Source organism: Indicator indicator, chromosome 4 (assembly GCF_027791375.1).
Source record: "Indicator indicator isolate 239-I01 chromosome 4, UM_Iind_1.1, whole genome shotgun sequence".
NCBI lineage: Eukaryota > Metazoa > Chordata > Aves > Piciformes > Indicatoridae > Indicator > Indicator indicator.
In genome coordinates this window covers 22,878,963-22,897,753 of record NC_072013.1, presented here as the reverse complement: position 1 = coordinate 22,897,753, position 18,791 = coordinate 22,878,963, and the positions used below count along the sequence as shown (strand labels likewise).

Genomic DNA, 18,791 nt, shown 5'->3' with positions numbered 1-18,791 from the left:
ATTCCATTGTGAAGAGCAGACACCAAATGCTTTCATCAGGTATGAGAATGAAGCAATGAGGCTCGTACTAAATCCAAGATAGGAGCAAGGGCTCTGTGCTCTTGGTTTCCTCAGCATTAATAGTGTTGTGCACTGCTGGAGTCACCCAGCAGTATGAATTTGATCTGACTCAGACATGAGTGCATGATTGCACTTCTCTTGTATTAGTCAGACACTATGGAGCTGTATTCTTTTATGCTGACTCTGTGCAAAAGGAAGGGGCAGGGGCAAGATGCACTGAGCTGACTCAACACAGATTTCTGAACTAAGATCCACACAAAGCTCAGCCGTTGCAGCCTATAGATACAGCATTTTGGAACGGACTTCAGGGACTTCAGGAGTGGAGTTCAGATGCAAGGTGGTGTCTTATCAATAACACCAATAGCTTAATCTGCTACTGAGTTTAGAGACAGATATTTTTAGCACCTGTAGAGGATCTGGAATTTAGAGGGATCTGCCAAGAGTAAAACAAGCATTTCTATTTGTAACTGAGAATCATAGCACTGATATTGTGATTTGTTGCTTTTAGTGAAAGATAAATGTTGTATGAATCCCTTTGCATTCTAACTGGTCGTCACACCAGCTGAGACAGACTCTTTGCCTATGTCAATGACAATAATTTCAAGAGAAAGATGGAAACATCCTGGTGGAGAAGACTGGGGCTGGCCTTTCTCATTTGCCCTCCTCCACAGCACTGCTGAGATTTTATTACTCTGGTGTCTTTCTCCTGACCTGTATAGAATAAATTTGAACTGAAATTAATTTTACAGTTCAACAAATATAAAATATTTTTTTAAGTCACACTTGGTCAAATACCAAATAAGCCTAGACAGCATTAGCCCAAAAGTTATCACAATCAAAATAAAATGAAACCATAATTCAGTCAGATTCAGCATTACTCAAAGCAGCAGAAAGTACTGCTTTGAAAGCCTGAATCTGCTGCCCTACAGATTGCCTCTCCTGAAGACTGTAAATCCTTGATCAGATGATCTTTCTTGAACTGGAAAACACATTAAGTCAAGTTCAACTGGATTAGGCAAGAGCAACACTCACTAAAATCAGAGAAACTCTGAGCAAAATGGGGTTCTACAAATTAACTGCCTTGGCATTGCAAACTTGTCATATAAGGACTGATAAAACCTTCAATACAAATGGTGGTTTAGAAGATTAAGTCTGTACTCAATGCACACGGATCCCTCAAAAGCATGAATGACTTGGACAACTGAAGGGACACATTTTTCCCAGATACTTAGATAGTTACTTGTCTGCCTCACTGTGTGGCTAAATACCTTTGAAAATGTAAACTTCAGTCATACTCTCAAAAAAGAAAGATTTCTAGACATGTAGAGATGTCCAGGAGGTATTAGAAGTGCCTGATTGTTTAGTGCACAATAAAATCAGTGAGAGTTAAGGGTCCATATAAAACCACATCTATTTGCCTAATTACAAAACACAGCCCCCTAAGATCATGTGTCTTTTTAAAATTAGTGAGGTCGGAGCTCTTGCAAGGTCTCAAAGCTGTGTTTTGTCTTTCCATGATACAGCCTCCAGGTAGCAAGCAGGAGCACCTGATCAATGTGAGCTTAGATGAGAGAGATGTCAAGCCTGAAAGCTTCCAGGCACAGCTGGATTGTGAGGTTGAAAGTCTTGTCACAGAAAGTAACATAAGGCCCATAAACAAGTGGACATAAAAACAGGCCAGTCTAGACCTTCACAAAGATACTTCAATCATTTTGAGGCTTTTCAAAGAAATATGTGGCTTTGCTCTAGACAATTTGAGAAGGTGTTTTTCTTTAAATAGCAACTTAGGATGAGAATTGCCACTTCTAATTTAATCATCCTTCTTTAATATAGCCTGGTACTTTAAAGCTGGATAATTAACCTTGGTATTCATTCAGACTTCAAAACACACAACTCCCATTGCTCTCAATTAGCTGACAATGTTAAAGTGTTGATGATGGAAGATTTTTCTGTGACCCTGGCAATACAGCATTTGGGAAATTTCAGTAGCTAATAGAATCATTCTTCTGGATGAAATCACATTCGCAAACTACTCTCAGAATTTTAACAAGGGAAGTGAAATTGTGTATTGTTAATTTGATTAAGTTTACTAAACAAAATAGATGTACATTGAAGTTTATCATAGAATTGTTAGGGTCAGAAAGAACCTCAAGGATCATCCAGTTCCAACCCCCTTGACATGGGCAGGGACACCCACACTAGATCAGGTTGCTCAGAGCCACGTCCAGCCTGGCCTTAAAAACCTCCAGGGATGGGGCTTCCACCACCTCCCCGAGCAACCTGTTCCAGCATCTTACCACCCTCGTGGTGAAGAACTTCTTCCTAACATCCAATCTGAATCTACACTCATCTAGCTTGGATCCATTCCTCCTAGTCCTATTATTACCTGACACCCTAAAAAGTGCCTCACCAGCCTTCTTGTAGGCCCCCTTCAGATACTGGAAGGCCACAATAAGGTCTCCTCGGAGCCTTCGCTTCTCGAAACTGAACAACCCCAACTCTCTCAGCCTGTCCTCATAGGAGAGGCGCTCCAGCCTTCTGAGTATCCTCATAGCCCTTCTCTGGACACCTTCCAGCACATCCTTATCTTTCTTGTAGTAGGGGCTCCAGAACGGGACGCAATACTCTGGGTGGGGTCTCACAAGAGTAGAGTAGAGGGGGAGAATCACCTCCCTCGACCTGCTGGCCAAACTTCTTTTGATGCAGCCCAGGATGTGATTGGCTTTCTGGTCTGCAAGTGCACACTGGTGGCTCATATTGAGCTTCCCATCCACCAGCACCCCCAAGTCCTTTTCTTCAAGGATGCTCTCCAGCCAGTCAATGCCCAGCCTATATTGGTGCTTGAGATTGCCCCAACCCAGATGCAGGACCCTACAACAATGCTCTCAAAAAGATCCCTCTAGATAATGGGTAAACCCTCTTATTATCATGGACTTGCACAGCTCTGAGCACAAGGAGGGTGCCTTGATCTCAGCTAGAACATGCAGAAGCTGCCTTACTTTTTAAGACTAACCTAAAGGCAGATTTATAAATTATTCTTACTTTTTTTTTTTATATATGAGGTGGTGCAATGAACATTGAAATATTAAAATGGGACACAGTATGGGAAGGACCAGTGGCACTTTAATTTTCACACATTACTTTTAAAATATTGTTCTTCCTTCCAGGTAAGAATAGAAGCGAATGGCATAAGTAAGTGAAACATTCTTGTAGCAAAAGCTAAGAACTGCCCAAGTCTCTTCCAGGTTAAAAACTCTTCTTTGTGACAAAGAAGGAATAACTGATGTTCAGTTGAATGTTATTACACAGCCTAGGTAGAGCCTTTTGTGAAGGTTCCTAATGTGAGCTCAGTTTGACCTCCATGTTTTTAAAGTACTTCGCCTCCTCTACTAAGTTAAAATATAAGAAGAAAAATTAAAATACTGCCCTGGTGGGCTTTCCCCTGGATTTGAGAAAGACATCAACCTTTGGGCCTTTTTTTCTTTTATTTTTTAATATTCTGGCTCTAGTAAAATTACTGACTACTCCACTTTCTACACAGGGTCAACATTATGAAGAGGAAAAACGGGCATTGAGCCATGAAATAATTGCACTCAATAATCACTTAATAGAGGCCAAGGTGACAATTGATAAGTTATCAGAAGACAACGTAAGTATTTAAATATGGATATATCTTGAGATTATATCATGCACTTCCCATGAAATTATAGAGTAACTTTCTTATTGTTTACATAAAATTTAACTTGTTGCCTCAACAGTTAACATTTATTTTGGATTACTTACATCATTTGGTTGATTCAGCTCTTCTCTTGCTATGGGGTTGGGGTAAGACTTTTTATTGATATTTTTTTCTTTATATCTAACCTAAAACTGATTTTTAAAAAATATTCTAAGAAATGGCAATATCCACACGTTGATTTTGCCATCAATATTGGTCCAGTACACCAAACAAGTAGAAGCACATTCTCAGAGCTATTGCATGGACACAGGTGTGGAGAGAGGATTCATCAAAAAGGTTTCATACACAGTATAAAAGCCCTACATTTTCCTGCAGTTTCCCTGGTCTTTCAGTATTTGCTCACTGAAATGGGATGCCCAGCACAACTGAGCTCTACTAGCAGAAGGTAGGATTGACCCAAGCTGATCACTCAGATTACTGCAGGGAAAAGAAGCCAAATTTTCTCCAGCTGTGTTTCATCTACAACAATTTAGCTATCTCTGTGTGGAATGAAACAGGGAACATCTCTGGCAAATTGTCATTCTGCATCTCATTTAACATGCTGCAAACTGACATGCATACTGCAGCTGGCAACCAAGCTCATGAAATGCTTCCAGGGACCAACCTAAAAAAATGGCAAAGAGAGGAAGATTGTAGGCATTTAGTTCGTTTTTGTTCCATTCCTAAGACACTTAATAAAAAATTCATTTAGAGAAGACATGTTTCTGTTAGCACTTATTTTTCAGCATCTTACATTCAACAGTCCCATATTTCATATGAAACAGCAGGGAGTATTTAATGCCAATAATATTCCTGTTGATATAACTCTTGCCTATGTGATTAATAGCTTTCCAACACAAAGGGTTCACAATCTGACCCTTTTATTTTAAAGAAGTTGTGCTGAGAAAACAGTTACCTCTTAACTTTAATAGCTGTAAGTAATGGGACATGGTAAATGCAATGGACTATATTTAGGGTTTAGAAGCACAGGTATACATCCAGACTAATTTAGCTGAAATCAGTGGAGTTATTTCAGATTTAAAATAGAGGGCAAGAAAAATTGTAAAACTCTCCCATTAAATATGAATGCATTTACACTACTTCATGGAGTCAGGTTTGAGCCTGCATTGGAAGAAGTGTAGTCACAGTTTTTAAAAGACAGCTTAGACTGGGATGGATTTTAGAGTATTCTTCCAAGAATAATTCTGAACTACTAAGAACGTTAGAGTAAGGACCAGAAACCTCAAAAACACTACTTCTTCTTCATGCTTAACGTTGATTCACAGAAAAAAAATCTGCCCTTAGTTATGTAGCATCACTAATGAAAGTAAAAGTTAAATTCAAAAATTTAAAGTGAAGAACTATGAAATAAACCATTAATATTATATGCAATAAGTAGGGATGGTATTAGAATTGAAGAAACCTACATGGAAATAACATGGTTTTGTCTTGCTAATATTGCTTTCTTCAGTTGTAAAAAACATGTTTCTGACTGAAGGAAACACTGATTATTGTTATAGTTGTCACAGGTGTGGGTGCTTTCCATTCAGAGAAACATTAAAGGACATAAAGTTACTACATGGCACATTTCAGACATGAGATACAAAGTACAGAACAAGGTACACGTGGCACACTAAACTCACATGTAATTTTTCTATAATAATTTTTAAAGCTACTAAAAATAAAGTGTCAGAAATGTTGGGTTTTTTTTTTACTCTCCATGACAACTTCATCACAGAAACAGAGGCACACAGCTTTTGAAGAAAGGATTAGATTTTGGATTTAATTTTTGTGTGCCTAGCAATACCATATGGGACTTGGAGTAGTTGTCTGTGCTATTCCTGTCTGTGCAGCAATATATTATGTGCTTAAGGTGCATGTCACATGTCAGAATCACAATGTGCACGCAATGGATTTTGCTTTAATATAGGATCTTTAGATCCCTACTGTTTGCATCTGTTTTCAGGAACAAAATTATTGTGTACTACATGAAATTTAACACCTACAAAAATTAATATATCTTTCCAGTACATTAAAGGCACGATTGACATGTATAAAAGCTCACAGAGACACAAAAAAAAAAAGACAAAACAAAAAAAACCCTCACAAATCAAAAATATCTGAAGGCCCTTCACTATGAAGCTATAGTAAACTAATGATCATAGGAAGGCTACATTTACTACTGCCATGCCTCACAGACTCTTGAGAGCATCTTGTTCCACCTATTATTACTGAGTATATTTAAAACAGTATTTCAAAACAAAGGGAATTTCCATCTTTTCGTTTCACAGAAAAAGAGCAAGTGGAACCACTAAAATCTGCATGCAATAAAATTACATTTACAGGAAAAAAATTAAATCAGTTCAATAATCTTTACAAATTGATTGATCTTAGTACCCATAATACCTTTATACTGTTTCATCTATGCCAACCTATAAAGGCAACTTCTGAAGACAGTTTTGTTCTTAATAGCACCTAGGTCAGAAAAAGCAACATACAATTTTTATCTCCAGGGACCAAATGGTACTGGTTAAAGGATACAGTTACAGAGTCATGTGTCCCACTTTCTAAATTTAGAAGAAGGGCAAATCTATGTAGCAAATTTTCCCTTTAAATAGGCTGTGGGTGCCATTCAATACAAAACCACTGTAAGTGGCTTCTTTAAATTCTCTTTCTCCCTGTGTGGAATTCTCATAGTAATTTCTTACCCATTAAAAATACCCTGTTCTGCACTATCAAATATTTGCAGTCAGATACAATGTATCTGTATAGTTGCATTCTGCAACTATACAGAAAGGAGCCATATATATATATATATAACTATAATGAAAGGAGCCAGGAGGCAAACACTTTATTTCTCTGTCTTTTTTCGTTTGTTTGTTTGTTGTTGGGTTTCCTTTGTTTGTTTTTGTTGTTGTTTCAGGTTTAAAAAAAAAAAAAAACCACAATATAATTTCTGTCATGGTCTCATAAGGTTATTTAAGCATTTTCTCAAGTAGTATCATAGTAGATAACACTTGGTAAAAGTTGTCCTTAAATTTTCTTTTTTTTTTTGTTTAAAAGATCTTGTTTCTTTTTGCCTTCATAGTGCTATGCATGTTAACACTAAATGTTCATTTCCTAATGGTAAGTATCTATATTTTGAAATGGGGGTCATTGCTCTGTAGTAACAGTTCTCAAATTTTTATTTTTAGTTATTTTATCAGCTCTCATGCAACAAAGGGGCAAACATCTCAGGAATATGCAATAAATACAAATCCTAATGTATTTAGAAGTTAAATTATGTTCCAAATTTCTTCAAAGTCATTTTTTAAGGTTTCTCAGGCATGGGAAGAAAACTGAAGGCCACAAGCTGTTTGCAGACTTTAAAAAACAGGCTTTTTTTTTTTTTTTTTCCCTAGGAGCTCTATAGGAAGGACTGCAATTTAGCTGCTCAGCTGCTCCAGTGCAGCAAGAATTACGACAGGGCACATAAGCTCTCAGAGGTAATGTGACCAAACTTGGTGAATACTCAAAGTAATAAATATTTTATGGAAAACAGGTTAGTTTACATGTACCAATTACAGAACTTGTTTGCCCTTAGGGCTTTGATTCCCTCCCCTTTAAGCCACAGGAGTCATTCTATGCAGCTGAGGGAGGTGCTGTCAGAATCACAGACAGTGATGGAATTTAGAGGTACTCTCTTCCCCAAAATCTCTGCTATTCAGTAGAATGGGAACCACTGATCATGTAGAAAATAAAGGGTTTAGCAAACCCAACATGCTGAGAACTCTAGACTGCAAAATGCTGGGAGGGGAACAGGGAGGAGTGAGAGCCAGGAAATGACAAGCTGCAGGAATCAGAGATTCTGATACAATCAATTTTCCTCCTGAAGCTATTTTCCAGTCCAGCTAATTCCTAAACATGAATTTTAAAATGGACTGACAGAACAAATATTTTTTCTAAAGCAACCAGAGCACTGAATGATTGATTTTCAATGTGTAAACTGTAATTAATAATCCTGGCTTCCAGGGAAACTAGGACGGAGAAATAGACTCCTTAAAGGGGAGGCAATTATTACCTTAGGGAGGAAGACTGTCTTTAGGGATGCAGGCCCTACACAAAGCAGTAACAACTTCCTTGTGTATTGCCTCAGTGAAGGTCACAGGGAAAAAAAAAAAAAAAAACCAAAAACAAAACACCTTTCCTTCATCTGTGCCATCATGTTGGTGTCCCACTCAAATGGTCTCTCTTGTTCAATTCTGCAGTGGAATAATACAAAACTGAATGCAGTACATACAAACCATTTCTAAGCCAGTAGATGACACAGAGCACTAAACCCCAGTAAATAAGGACAGAAAAAGACTCTTCTGTCAAAAGGGAGGTTGATTTTTTAGAAAATAAACACAACTTCCAAATTAACCATTACCTTGGTCCTGACTCCCACACAATTCATATTCAGGAATTAATATGATATTACTCATATCCTACCTGTTTGTAAGAATTAGGAATTATAAGCCATAATTAGCCATTCACTTGAAGAAAACTATCACAAATGTGGGATCTCTCCACAATTTCCTGACTGCCATATACTCAATTAAGTAGGCAAAATCTCCACTCATAGGTCCAAGTATTTATTAATTTAGCAAGTGTGAATGTGTTGTCACAGCCAATAAATTCCTTACAAATGCAAATATTGCCAGAAAAAGTATTGTATATTATTCCAAAGCCTAAAGTACATTATCATAACATGACAGCAATATCATTTTAGTATTTCCAGTTTCCAGTGCAATGCCCAGAAAATAATGTTCTTTTTCTTAATACATTTCATAATCTATATAATGAAAAAAGATTAAACAGTAGTGTTACAGGACATTAAAATACTAGCTGCCCCCTAACAGCAATTTCACATTAAATGAACTGTATTTCTTTTCCTCATTTCTGTGGCAATTTACAGCAGCCCTGTTTTGCAACTTGTTTATTCAGTTTTACTATGACTAATACTGCTACCTGCCAGCACATTGTCAATATCATACTCTTTATTTCCAATGGGACACATATGAGCTAGTTAATAACAAAATGATTAATCAAAAATATCCTGGAAGGTCTGTTGGTTGAAAAAACACTCATCCTACACCACATTAATAATGCCATTACACAACATGCCATATTTCGGATGCATTGAGTTTTGGAGACTAAACCAATTTTTAAAACTTCCTGGCAAAGCTAAAAGAGGAACTGCATATCTTATATGACGTGAGATGATTACAAAGAGGAGGCATCTTAAGTCTCTCTTGCTTAAAATACAGAGGAGGAGGGAACACTTCAGTGTTTACAGGGTTCTTCCCTCTAGAGAAAAGAAAGTTAAGGAGGGAGTGAGATGGTTAGGGCTATATGGGAAATCACTGATTATTTGGTGAAGGTGAACTTTATACCCACTTATGAAAAGAAAGTGCTGTATAAATTAGAGTTCATCCAAGCATTCAAGAACTAAATTCCTAAGTGGTGTAAATCAACATGGATATCAAAAGAGCTATCACAGTCACAAACTCAAAACTTAATCCAAACATGAGTTCTTCTGATTTCCATAAAGAAATAGTGAGACAACCATCATGCAGTTCTCTTTTATATCCCTATCTCATTATTAATAGAGATCTGAAATAAGCAAGGCAGGTACAACTGGACTGGCAAGCATTCTTGGCAATTCCTGGCTAGGCATTACTCATCAAACTTCCAAGCTGCATAAGAAATGTGGTCTCTCAATCTCTTCTGATCTATGTGACAGGATGGCAGGATCTCATGGGAGCACCACCTATGGAACTTATCATGGCTTTCTCCCAAAATTATATGATTTCTGATGCATAATAGAATTATTGATTAATTCTGAATAGTCCGTCACACAAATCATAACGTAAATTTGGGTCTTAGTTCTTATCTCTGTCAGTGTAGCGAGGACCTAGAAAAGCAGTCAGCTAGCAGCTGGTGGAAGAGGGCAACATATTGATGTTTATGTGGATGGTTGATCTGACAAGCCATGTCCAGCTGCTGGGGCAAAGAAGCTGTTTTGATTTGCTTCTTACTAGCACAGGAACAGTCCTGCCATAGCAGCCAGAGATGGTGCTTTAAGCGTCAATGAAAGCAACATTCCTGCCCCTTCCAACAGAATTGTTTATCAAAAAAGATGGCACTGGGTTAGAAGCAAGATCAGCTCAAAGCAAGGCAAGAGAACCTACTCCCAGCAGAGACCTCAACATCACCACACTCCCAACTGCAAATCCTAGGCATGCACACAGTCTGGAAAGCGTTGCTTGAATTCCCTGCCTACCTTTTTAAGATTGTTGTTTACTGCCTTCTTTATGTCATACGTCATTTCTATCCAACCTGAAGTAACCTGGAAGGAAATCTTTCAGTTTCACTGTGTTTTCCATGATGGGGAAACAGATAAAAGTTTCCAGATGCTAATAAATTAAAGCCATTTGATGTTTGTTTTCAGAAATATGCAAAGATTGTGGCCACATACAGTGAGCTATAGAAAGTCATAATCATCACCCATCTGTGGATGTTGTACAAAGCCAAGCAGACACCAAAGTCAGTATTGATGTGAATCCTTTTCTCCTTCTCCCTTTGCTATCTGTTTATGTTACAGTTGCCATCTGACTTTCAGGAAAGAGTCAGCATCCATCTGGAAAAACACGGCTGCAGTCTCTCTGTCCCCTTGTGCCACACATCTTACGCTGATACCATACCCACTTGCGTCATTGCCAAAGTACTCGAAAAACCAGACCCAAACAGTTTGTCTTCACACTTGTCAAGCCCATCTACAAGGGATCTCAATTTTCAGGACCCTGCCGGAAAACTTGGGCAACGTCCCCAGTACAAGTCAGACATCTACTGCAGTGACACCGCCCTTTACTGCCCTGAAGAAAGGAGGAGGGAGAGGAGGCAGAGTGTCGACACACAAGTGAAAGACGTGGGATTCCTGCGGTCTCAAAACTCCACAGACAGCACTGTTGAAGAAGATGGTTTCCATTCCAGCTTTTCTCATGAAGCCTTCCCAGAGTACATTACCTCTCTACCAACCTCCAGCTCCTATTCCAGCTTCAGCATCACATCTGAGGAGAAGGAGAATGCCCAAGCCAACACTCTCACTGCCTCTCAGCAAGCTATCTACATGAGCAACCGAGAAGAGCTGTTTGAAAGGAAGTCACCTGCAGGTTACGAGCATCAGGGAAGTCCTAGGTTTGCCAAGTCCAAACCCGCGCAGCACATGGAGCTTGCTGATGATAACTCACCCACTTTTACTAGGACTCTGCCTCCATATGCAAACGAACCTTTTCATTTCTCAGCCATAACACCACAGCAGGCTTTAGCGAATCAGAAAATGAGGGATGAGTGCAGGAACACCAACCTTTCAGAAGAAGACTTGCCTGGACGATGGAGGCAATTAAGTGTGGAGGACATTGGTGCATACTCTTACAGGAACACTGGCAGGCTGTCACCCTGTAGTTTTTCAGAGCAGTACTACAGCAGCCCTGTTAAAAAGGGAGACAGTCGAACAAGCCCCATCTATGCTAGTTACAAGGCAGATAGCTGCTCAGAGGGAGACGATATCTGCCAAAGCAGACTTGTGGATTCTTGCTTCCTGAGAACAGACAGTGGCCTGAATATTGACATCAGCACTAGCTGTAAACAGGACAAACTGCCGACTTACAAATCAAAAGAGGCAAGAGACCAAAAAAATGAAAGGATCACCGTCCAGTTATGCAGTAGCAAAAACACTGAAAATAGCCCGGTATTGAAAAGAGAATATGTGGACGTGAGCCCAAACAGCTCAGCAGAGTCCCTTAATCAGAGCTCAGTGGAGGCTTCAGAAATCCACCAGTCTTCCATGGAGCAAGGAAGCCATCCGGGTATTCACAGCAAACAGCAACAGTTTCAACGGACTGGGAGCACTGGTTTGAGTCGGAAGGACAGCCTTACAAAAGCACAATTATATGGAACCCTTCTGAACTAGGCATCTTCCAAAATGGCAATAAGACAACAAACAAAAAGAAGTAAAGAATGTTTGATACTTGTAGTGAACCATAAGGTTCCACAAAGCAGGATTATTATAAAATATATATTCATAATGGTACTATATGTTTAAAACAAAATCTCTTCAAAAATGTTATACAGCACTTTTCACTTAACATCCTTTCCACGTGGGAGACTCTCCCCTCCCCTCTTTTATAAACCTGAAATATTTTTATAAGCAAAATCATATTTATTAGACTATCTTAAGCTATTTGAGCAGAATTCTTTTCCCTTCAAGCAGGTTTCTTATTTATTTTTCTGCATGAGGCCATCTGTGCCTAAACTATTGGAGGAAAAGGGTAAAATCATGACAGCAGTGATAAAAAATACATCCATCTGATAGAATACTATAAAATGTCACATAAAAACAAAACAAACAAGAATGTTGAATTTGAAGAAGTATATTTTTAACAAAAATGGAAATGTATCTTATTTCATACAAATGTATTTATGAGTGACTTATGTATGCAGAAAGTGATACTAATATTTTGTTCTTTTAATCCACTGTGTTTCTGCTTTCCTATTTTTCCTTGTATACTACCTCAAAAGTAATTGAGGGTTTCTTTGTCACATTTTCTGTAGGCTTGCATTTATATTGTCTAAAATGCATGCAGTGTCATAATACTGTATTTTGCATTACTTAATAAAAGACACCAGTGGAGATACATTTGGGATTTTTTTTCCTTCATTAAAACATACTCTGGACAATAGAACGTGAGATTTCTCTGGGACGCATGTCACACAGAAGTTAATTATTAAAGCTCCTTGTGACTTAAGCTCCTCCTCCATTACACACAGACTTGACACAATCTTTTTAGGTCTTTAAGAGGCTGTTACTTTCCACAGTCACCTTTTTTTCATGTGTAGCTTGGAATTTCTAACAGAGATTTTTTTTAAATCTTAAGGAATATCTAGCCTTATATGGCCTATGGGAATTTCACAGGACCAAGAAGCTGTAGTTTCACCTCTACATTTTGCATTTCCTCATCAGGTGTTCCATTTCCCACTGCTTCAGCATTAAGGAGAGCACAATTTGTACAGCAGCAAAAGGGGGAAAAGCCAAAGAAGAGGAAACTAAAAGAGACAGGGACATCCCTTGGAATTCCTTTCTGGCTTCAGTACTGCTGCTTCGTAAGAGTCAGAAAACAGGAATAAATAATTAGCAATTCTTTTAAGTAGTGTTCAGGAAACACATTTCCTATACCTGAAATACTGACTCTTACCAGCTTATATATAAGGAAGCACCTTACTCAGTGCAGTATGTGGCAATAATCAGCGATATCACTGTGGAAGTCTAAACTAGGTCCTTATCAAGCTAAAATGATGACCTACCATTCGATACCTGTAGAGAAAATACGTATTTCCTGATTATTCACTGAAAGCAGGCATCTGGCAAGCAACTATGAGTCAGGAATACAAAACTGCTCATCTCCTACATAAATATTTTAAATCACAAGGCCACAGATCCAATGCATTTGGCATTAACAGTTCCCACTGCTCTTCATATTCTTCATGGGTAACGTAAAAATTTGACCATTACTGATGCAGGTAAGTACTTCTTGTGCCATTTGGAAGACCTGGCATCAAGTCCCTACAGTTCCTATGAAGTCTGCAGCAACATTGTGGAGAACAATGGTAGCTAATAATATCACAAAGGTATGGCACATCATAACTAAAATGAGACACACTTTGTGCTTTTATGCTCCCATAGTTGCTCACATTGAATGTGAGTGGCAGGCCATGCCACAAGTAATTCCATGAAGTCCATAAAACCCCATAGAATAAAATTTCCAAAGGCTAACTGCTTCTTATGACAGAATCCAACCTGCAGTAAATAGACTTGGAGATTCAGAAAAGCTGTTATTTCCCCTTGGAAACACAGAGATAGAAAACAGATGACAAAAACCTCACTGTCGACTCATACAAGTATATAAAATATAGGCAAACTCTAAGCCAAGACATTAATTTGTCCGGTCAATGAATACAAAGATTTGTATGCAGGAATGGAAATTAACTGTTATCTCACCAAAGGAAATATGTAATCTACAGAACAATACAGCATGGTATTTATGACCTGGAGCACAGTATCAGGCTAATCTTTTTATAATATTCATTTTTTTGACACTCATCTGCTATTTTGGGAATTACACAAAATTAAGTTCCTGCTAGGTGTTATATACCTGATTACTTAATATCCTGTTCTGTTACATTCTTTTCATACTACTGCACTTACAAAGTCAGCTTCTTTGCTTCACTTGACTCTTTTTTCCACTCTATATGCACTGATAAGTAAGCTGAAAACAGTCTTTTTAGCCAATTAGTACTGTGTTTTCCTTCTAAAAAAGCTTATAACCTTGTAACATTTTCCAGTAACTTACTCTGTTACAGAATGATGTGTAATCCTGCAATGAATTTCAGTTGAATCAATCAAAATGGCTAGAAAATTTCTTCGGTTTTAATGTCTTGATTTTAATTTCTCCCAAATCAGAAAAACTGACAGCAAGTTTGCGAATTTTCTATCAACATGAGAAAAAATTTCAAATAATTCATCTAAATCTTCTTAGATGTGTAATTATTACTTGATTTAATTAAAAAAAAGAAAGAAAGAAAGAAGAAAGAAAGGAAAAATAAAAAAAAGGATTTCCTATTCTCTTGTTTTGGTGCATTCAGTTTAGATTGCTCGAGACAACCACAGATAGGCTTGAGGCATAAGGCTGGAAAGACTCTAGGTCTTCTCAAAATAGATTTACATTTTGTTTGTGGTGTCATCTTAATTTTTTGCTTACCTTCAGTTTGCATTCTGGGGAAAAAATAATCATAAAAATCTTGTCATAGAGATTTTTGGAATATATCATTGCAGATATTTAAAACCAACTACCCTTTCTTCACTTGATCTCTCCAGACTCACCATAGTGTGATGTGACTTTAGGCAGGCTCTGTTGTGCTACAAGACAACCTGTGTGGCCCAAGTACAGATTTAATAATCATTGAGGTTTTAGGAGAATGAGCCTGGCTAAAAAACACACAAAGTAGTAGAGGGTGGGAGAGCAAATAAAAAATACCTTTTTCAGGAAGAGAAGATATGCCTTGAGTCCAGCCAAAGGGGTGGTAAACCTGTTTGATGCAGTGTTCTTCAGAGCACTTACTTTCTATACGACATTCATGTTGGAGATTAGTATCTGAAACATCGTCCTCAGAACAGCTTCATTTCGTTTTTCTTTCAAGCAGGTATGGCTTGATTAACTTTACTTGACTCATGCTTATTTAATGACATGGCATTCCATAAATGCAAAACAACAGACCTCCAGACAAAGAAAAGTGCCACAAACCCTCCCACTCCAGTGTCTGGGAATTGGGGTTGAACTGCCTTTTACAAAAGACACAAACGTTCTCTTTTCTTGTAGGCATTATAAATACACGAAGGTGTCTCCATGTTGCCACAAATCTCACTTTTCTAAGTAAGTGATGTCTGAAGTAGTCATATACTGCATGCAAGGCACCTACAGCAGTATTTTTGCTTTGATCAATTGTTTCATTTGCCAAGAGTAAGAACAGAAATGATGAGGAAAAGAAGTGGCACGTCCTCAACAGTGCAATGAAGGAGAAGATGAGAAATGTCATTTTAATGAATGAAAACTTAAAGCAGAAAGTACATGACACAGGGCACTGATCGGGGAAATCAAAGGAGTTAAAAGATCAGAATGAGGCATATCAAATCACATATTACAGCAGATAAGAATACAAAAAAGATACCAGGGAAATGGGATACAATACACTAGGAACAAAGGTAATAAGTATTATGCAATAATGAAAAGCAAATTTGTTTTTTGACATGTGAAAATAGTTTTCTTATTGCAAATAAAAATTAAATAAAAGCACAAATTCTCAATAATTTTAAGTAACACACACGATGTAATATAGTTTTCTTTTAAACCTTTTAGAAGTCTAGAAATAGCTAAAATGTCTATGTTTAAATCATGTCAATGCACAAAATAGGGAGTTTTAAATGTAACGGTTTCTGAATTCTCTCAAACTAGAAAATTTATCATATTTAACGCTTTCCCCTTCCACAACATCTATCACAGGATATGTTTATACAGCTACTTGGATTAATTTCCCCTTGTTTCATTTTAAAATACTAATTGACGTCTTTTAGACTTTGCTATAAAATTCTTATACCCTATTCATGTTCACAACCTTGTAATCCTTACAGTCTATTATATCTCTCTTTAAATATTGCTTAACTTTTGCACATGTAGTCCTCTCAATACTTGAGTTGCTCAAACCCACTGTACAACAAAGCAGTACAAGGAAGGGGGAGGACTACACAGTGACTTCATGTGTGATAATTTCAGTACTGAAATTTTCAGTAAATGCAGTAGCTGGTCAGAGGCATCCATAATAAATGTCTTGCTCAAACTAAATGCATTTTCATAAAGCCAAATGTAAAGGTTTCCATTTTGACAAATGGAAACGTTAGGCCGTGTTTTTAGAATGGGAGTTTTCCTCCTTGAAATTAATGCATTTGAAAAGCAAGTATTTTTCATCTATTTCCAGAATTTCTTCTGCACTTACACAGTAGTATCTGGATGTTCTCAAAGGGCTTTGGGTTTGGTCATAATGGACTTCAACCCTGAAGGGTGGATTTGTCTTCTTCAATCACTGGTAAGTTTGAGAATTTGTTGTCAGCTATGCTGTTCTCAAGTCCTACACAAAGTTTCAGTTACAGGCTGTTAGGCTCTAACACCTCTCCCAAAATCAATAGATCTGAGACTACTCAGTTTTCTAAGCCTGTAACCCCCACAGATCAATTCCATTTCCAGCCTTGGAGATCTATGTCACATTTAAGAAAAACGTCTAAGGCAACTCTTCAAAAGTACCTTGTGTCTCAACAACAATCCATGGTGTAATCAGCAGCTTCTAATGACCATCAGCCAGACATGCTGATATTTATGTATTAAATTTTGGCATGTTCCTGCCTACATGGTCTTATATCAACATTATCAGAAGGTTTTCATTGTTTTCCTATTTTTTCCTCTATGTCCTTTTTAAAGAAGCCCATTGTTATAAAACAACTTTAGCAATCCAGTCATTCTTTAAGAGCCTGTCATTCACTCCATCTCTCTCACATTCTTTTCTCTTTCATATTCAACTGTATTAGCAAAGGTTTAGTCTTTAGGAGTTTTTGTTTAGCTGAAGCTAAAAAAGAATAACTTGAATTCTCATGCAATTAAAAGTTTAGTTGCTTGTGCAGTGAATGAGCTTCCACTGGCATTTAGTCTTTCCCTTTCCACTTTCTGGTTTTACATTTTTATTCTGTGGAAATATACGTCCTTTTTTCTTCACCTCACTTGAGAAAGCTTCTACTTCAATTCTTCTTCCCTTTCGGTGCATGATCTTACATAGCACTCAGATCCAAGGGCTGTTTCCCTTACAAAGCCACAATTATCAATTCTCAGTCTATCTTAATTCCTCCATATGTCCTTTCTAAGTGAAGAAGCACGTGAGGAGAAACTTGGCCTCAGGAGTGTGCACTTAAGTTCTCTGCTGAACGAAGTCCTATATGATGTAGCTGGAGAGGAGGTACCATCTGTAGATCCACTATGTGCCATAAGAATTTGTCAAGTACAAGCAATATACTCTAATCCTTTAAAACAGTAGTTAAGGGTACATTTGCTCTGCCCCTAATTAGTGGTTATTGACCGTTTTCATGCAAAGTACTGATGTTAAGCTCAGTCTCCTAATCACCTCAGAAGGACACGTTCCCGCAGTGGGGTAATTTTAACAATCAGGTCTTTAATTTAGATTTCAAAGTATAAACAGATTTATTAAAATTTTAACTTATAAAGTCTTACTTTCTAAAGTAAGTTGTCTTACAAAACATGTTGAAATAGTCACAAAGCCAAAACCCCAAAAACCTTATATTAGTAGGACAGAACAGAAAATAATTCCACCCTTTCTAGGGATCACAAGAGAAGTGCACTCTGCTTTCTGTCAGCCCCACATCCTGTACCTGTCAGAAATGACAAAGTCCCTCCCACTTCTACTTTTCCTTTGCTGAGGAGAGGATCATCCTTGCAAACAGTTACTACTTCCCACTGTAGGGAGAATGTCTTTGTCTGTAAGGGCAAAAAACTGTGATGAATACAAGATGCAACCATTGGAAAAAATCCCTGATGGGAGTTAAATGCCTTCTCAGCAGCACACCCATCACGGACATATAAACATTAATACTCTAACTATGATTATTCAGACAAATTCTTATTTTCAAAGTCAGCTCTAACGAATTCATGGTTAAATTTATCCTCCCATCTAGAATTTTTCTTTGTATCTTATGAATCAGAGCAGACACACATATGATCTGCAAAGCTAGAGCAATATTTACTACCCCTAGTTGAGCAATGACAGCTCTATGATTTAGATGAAGTGAAACAGCAGCCAGTCCCAGATTAATTAGATTTGTAATGTCAACATCAGTTAGCATCCTCTACCATTCCAGTTTTGCACGTGACATCATAAAACAGATCATGAGGAATAAAAAGTATTCTCAGCACACAAGGAACGAGAATTTAAGTGGGCTCTCAGTCAAGCCCTAATTTCTTTTTTTTCCTACAGTAGAAAATCTCCTAGTCATGCTATGTAGGGTGGTATAAGGGGGAAGCCCTACACTGAATGTCCAGACAGCATGCAGCTTCTCACCTCAAGAAAGTTACTGTGCTACCAACCTGATGAGATGGGGACAACATTAGCAGCACTTCTAATTGGAAAGTTAAATTATTAAAATGGCAAATCATTTGTAGCACATTATTGCCCATGTACAACAAACCAGAATTTTTTTTTCTTATTTTGCCCACAGAATACACACATCAGGCAGGTAACTAAGCTGAAAACTTGCTATATTGGACCAGCTTGAATTTTCCTGGCAAGCTGCAGGAAAGATAAGGGAATGGAGGCAGAGGAA

The 18,791-nt window shown here is 37.7% G+C and overlaps 1 protein-coding gene across 1 annotated transcript in view; it reads left to right on the top strand.

Moving 5' to 3' along the window:
• BEGAIN (brain enriched guanylate kinase associated) overlaps window positions 1-11,771 on the top strand; it is a 147,552-nt gene extending 135,781 nt beyond the window's left edge. The window contains exons 7-9 of the mRNA XM_054400469.1: window positions 3,602-3,709; window positions 7,180-7,263; window positions 10,404-11,771. Coding sequence (XP_054256444.1) covers window positions 3,602-3,709; window positions 7,180-7,263; window positions 10,404-11,771 — 1,560 coding nt within the window. The remainder of the gene's footprint in view (window positions 1-3,601; window positions 3,710-7,179; window positions 7,264-10,403) is intronic.
• The last annotated feature ends 7,020 nt before the right edge of the window (window positions 11,772-18,791 follow it).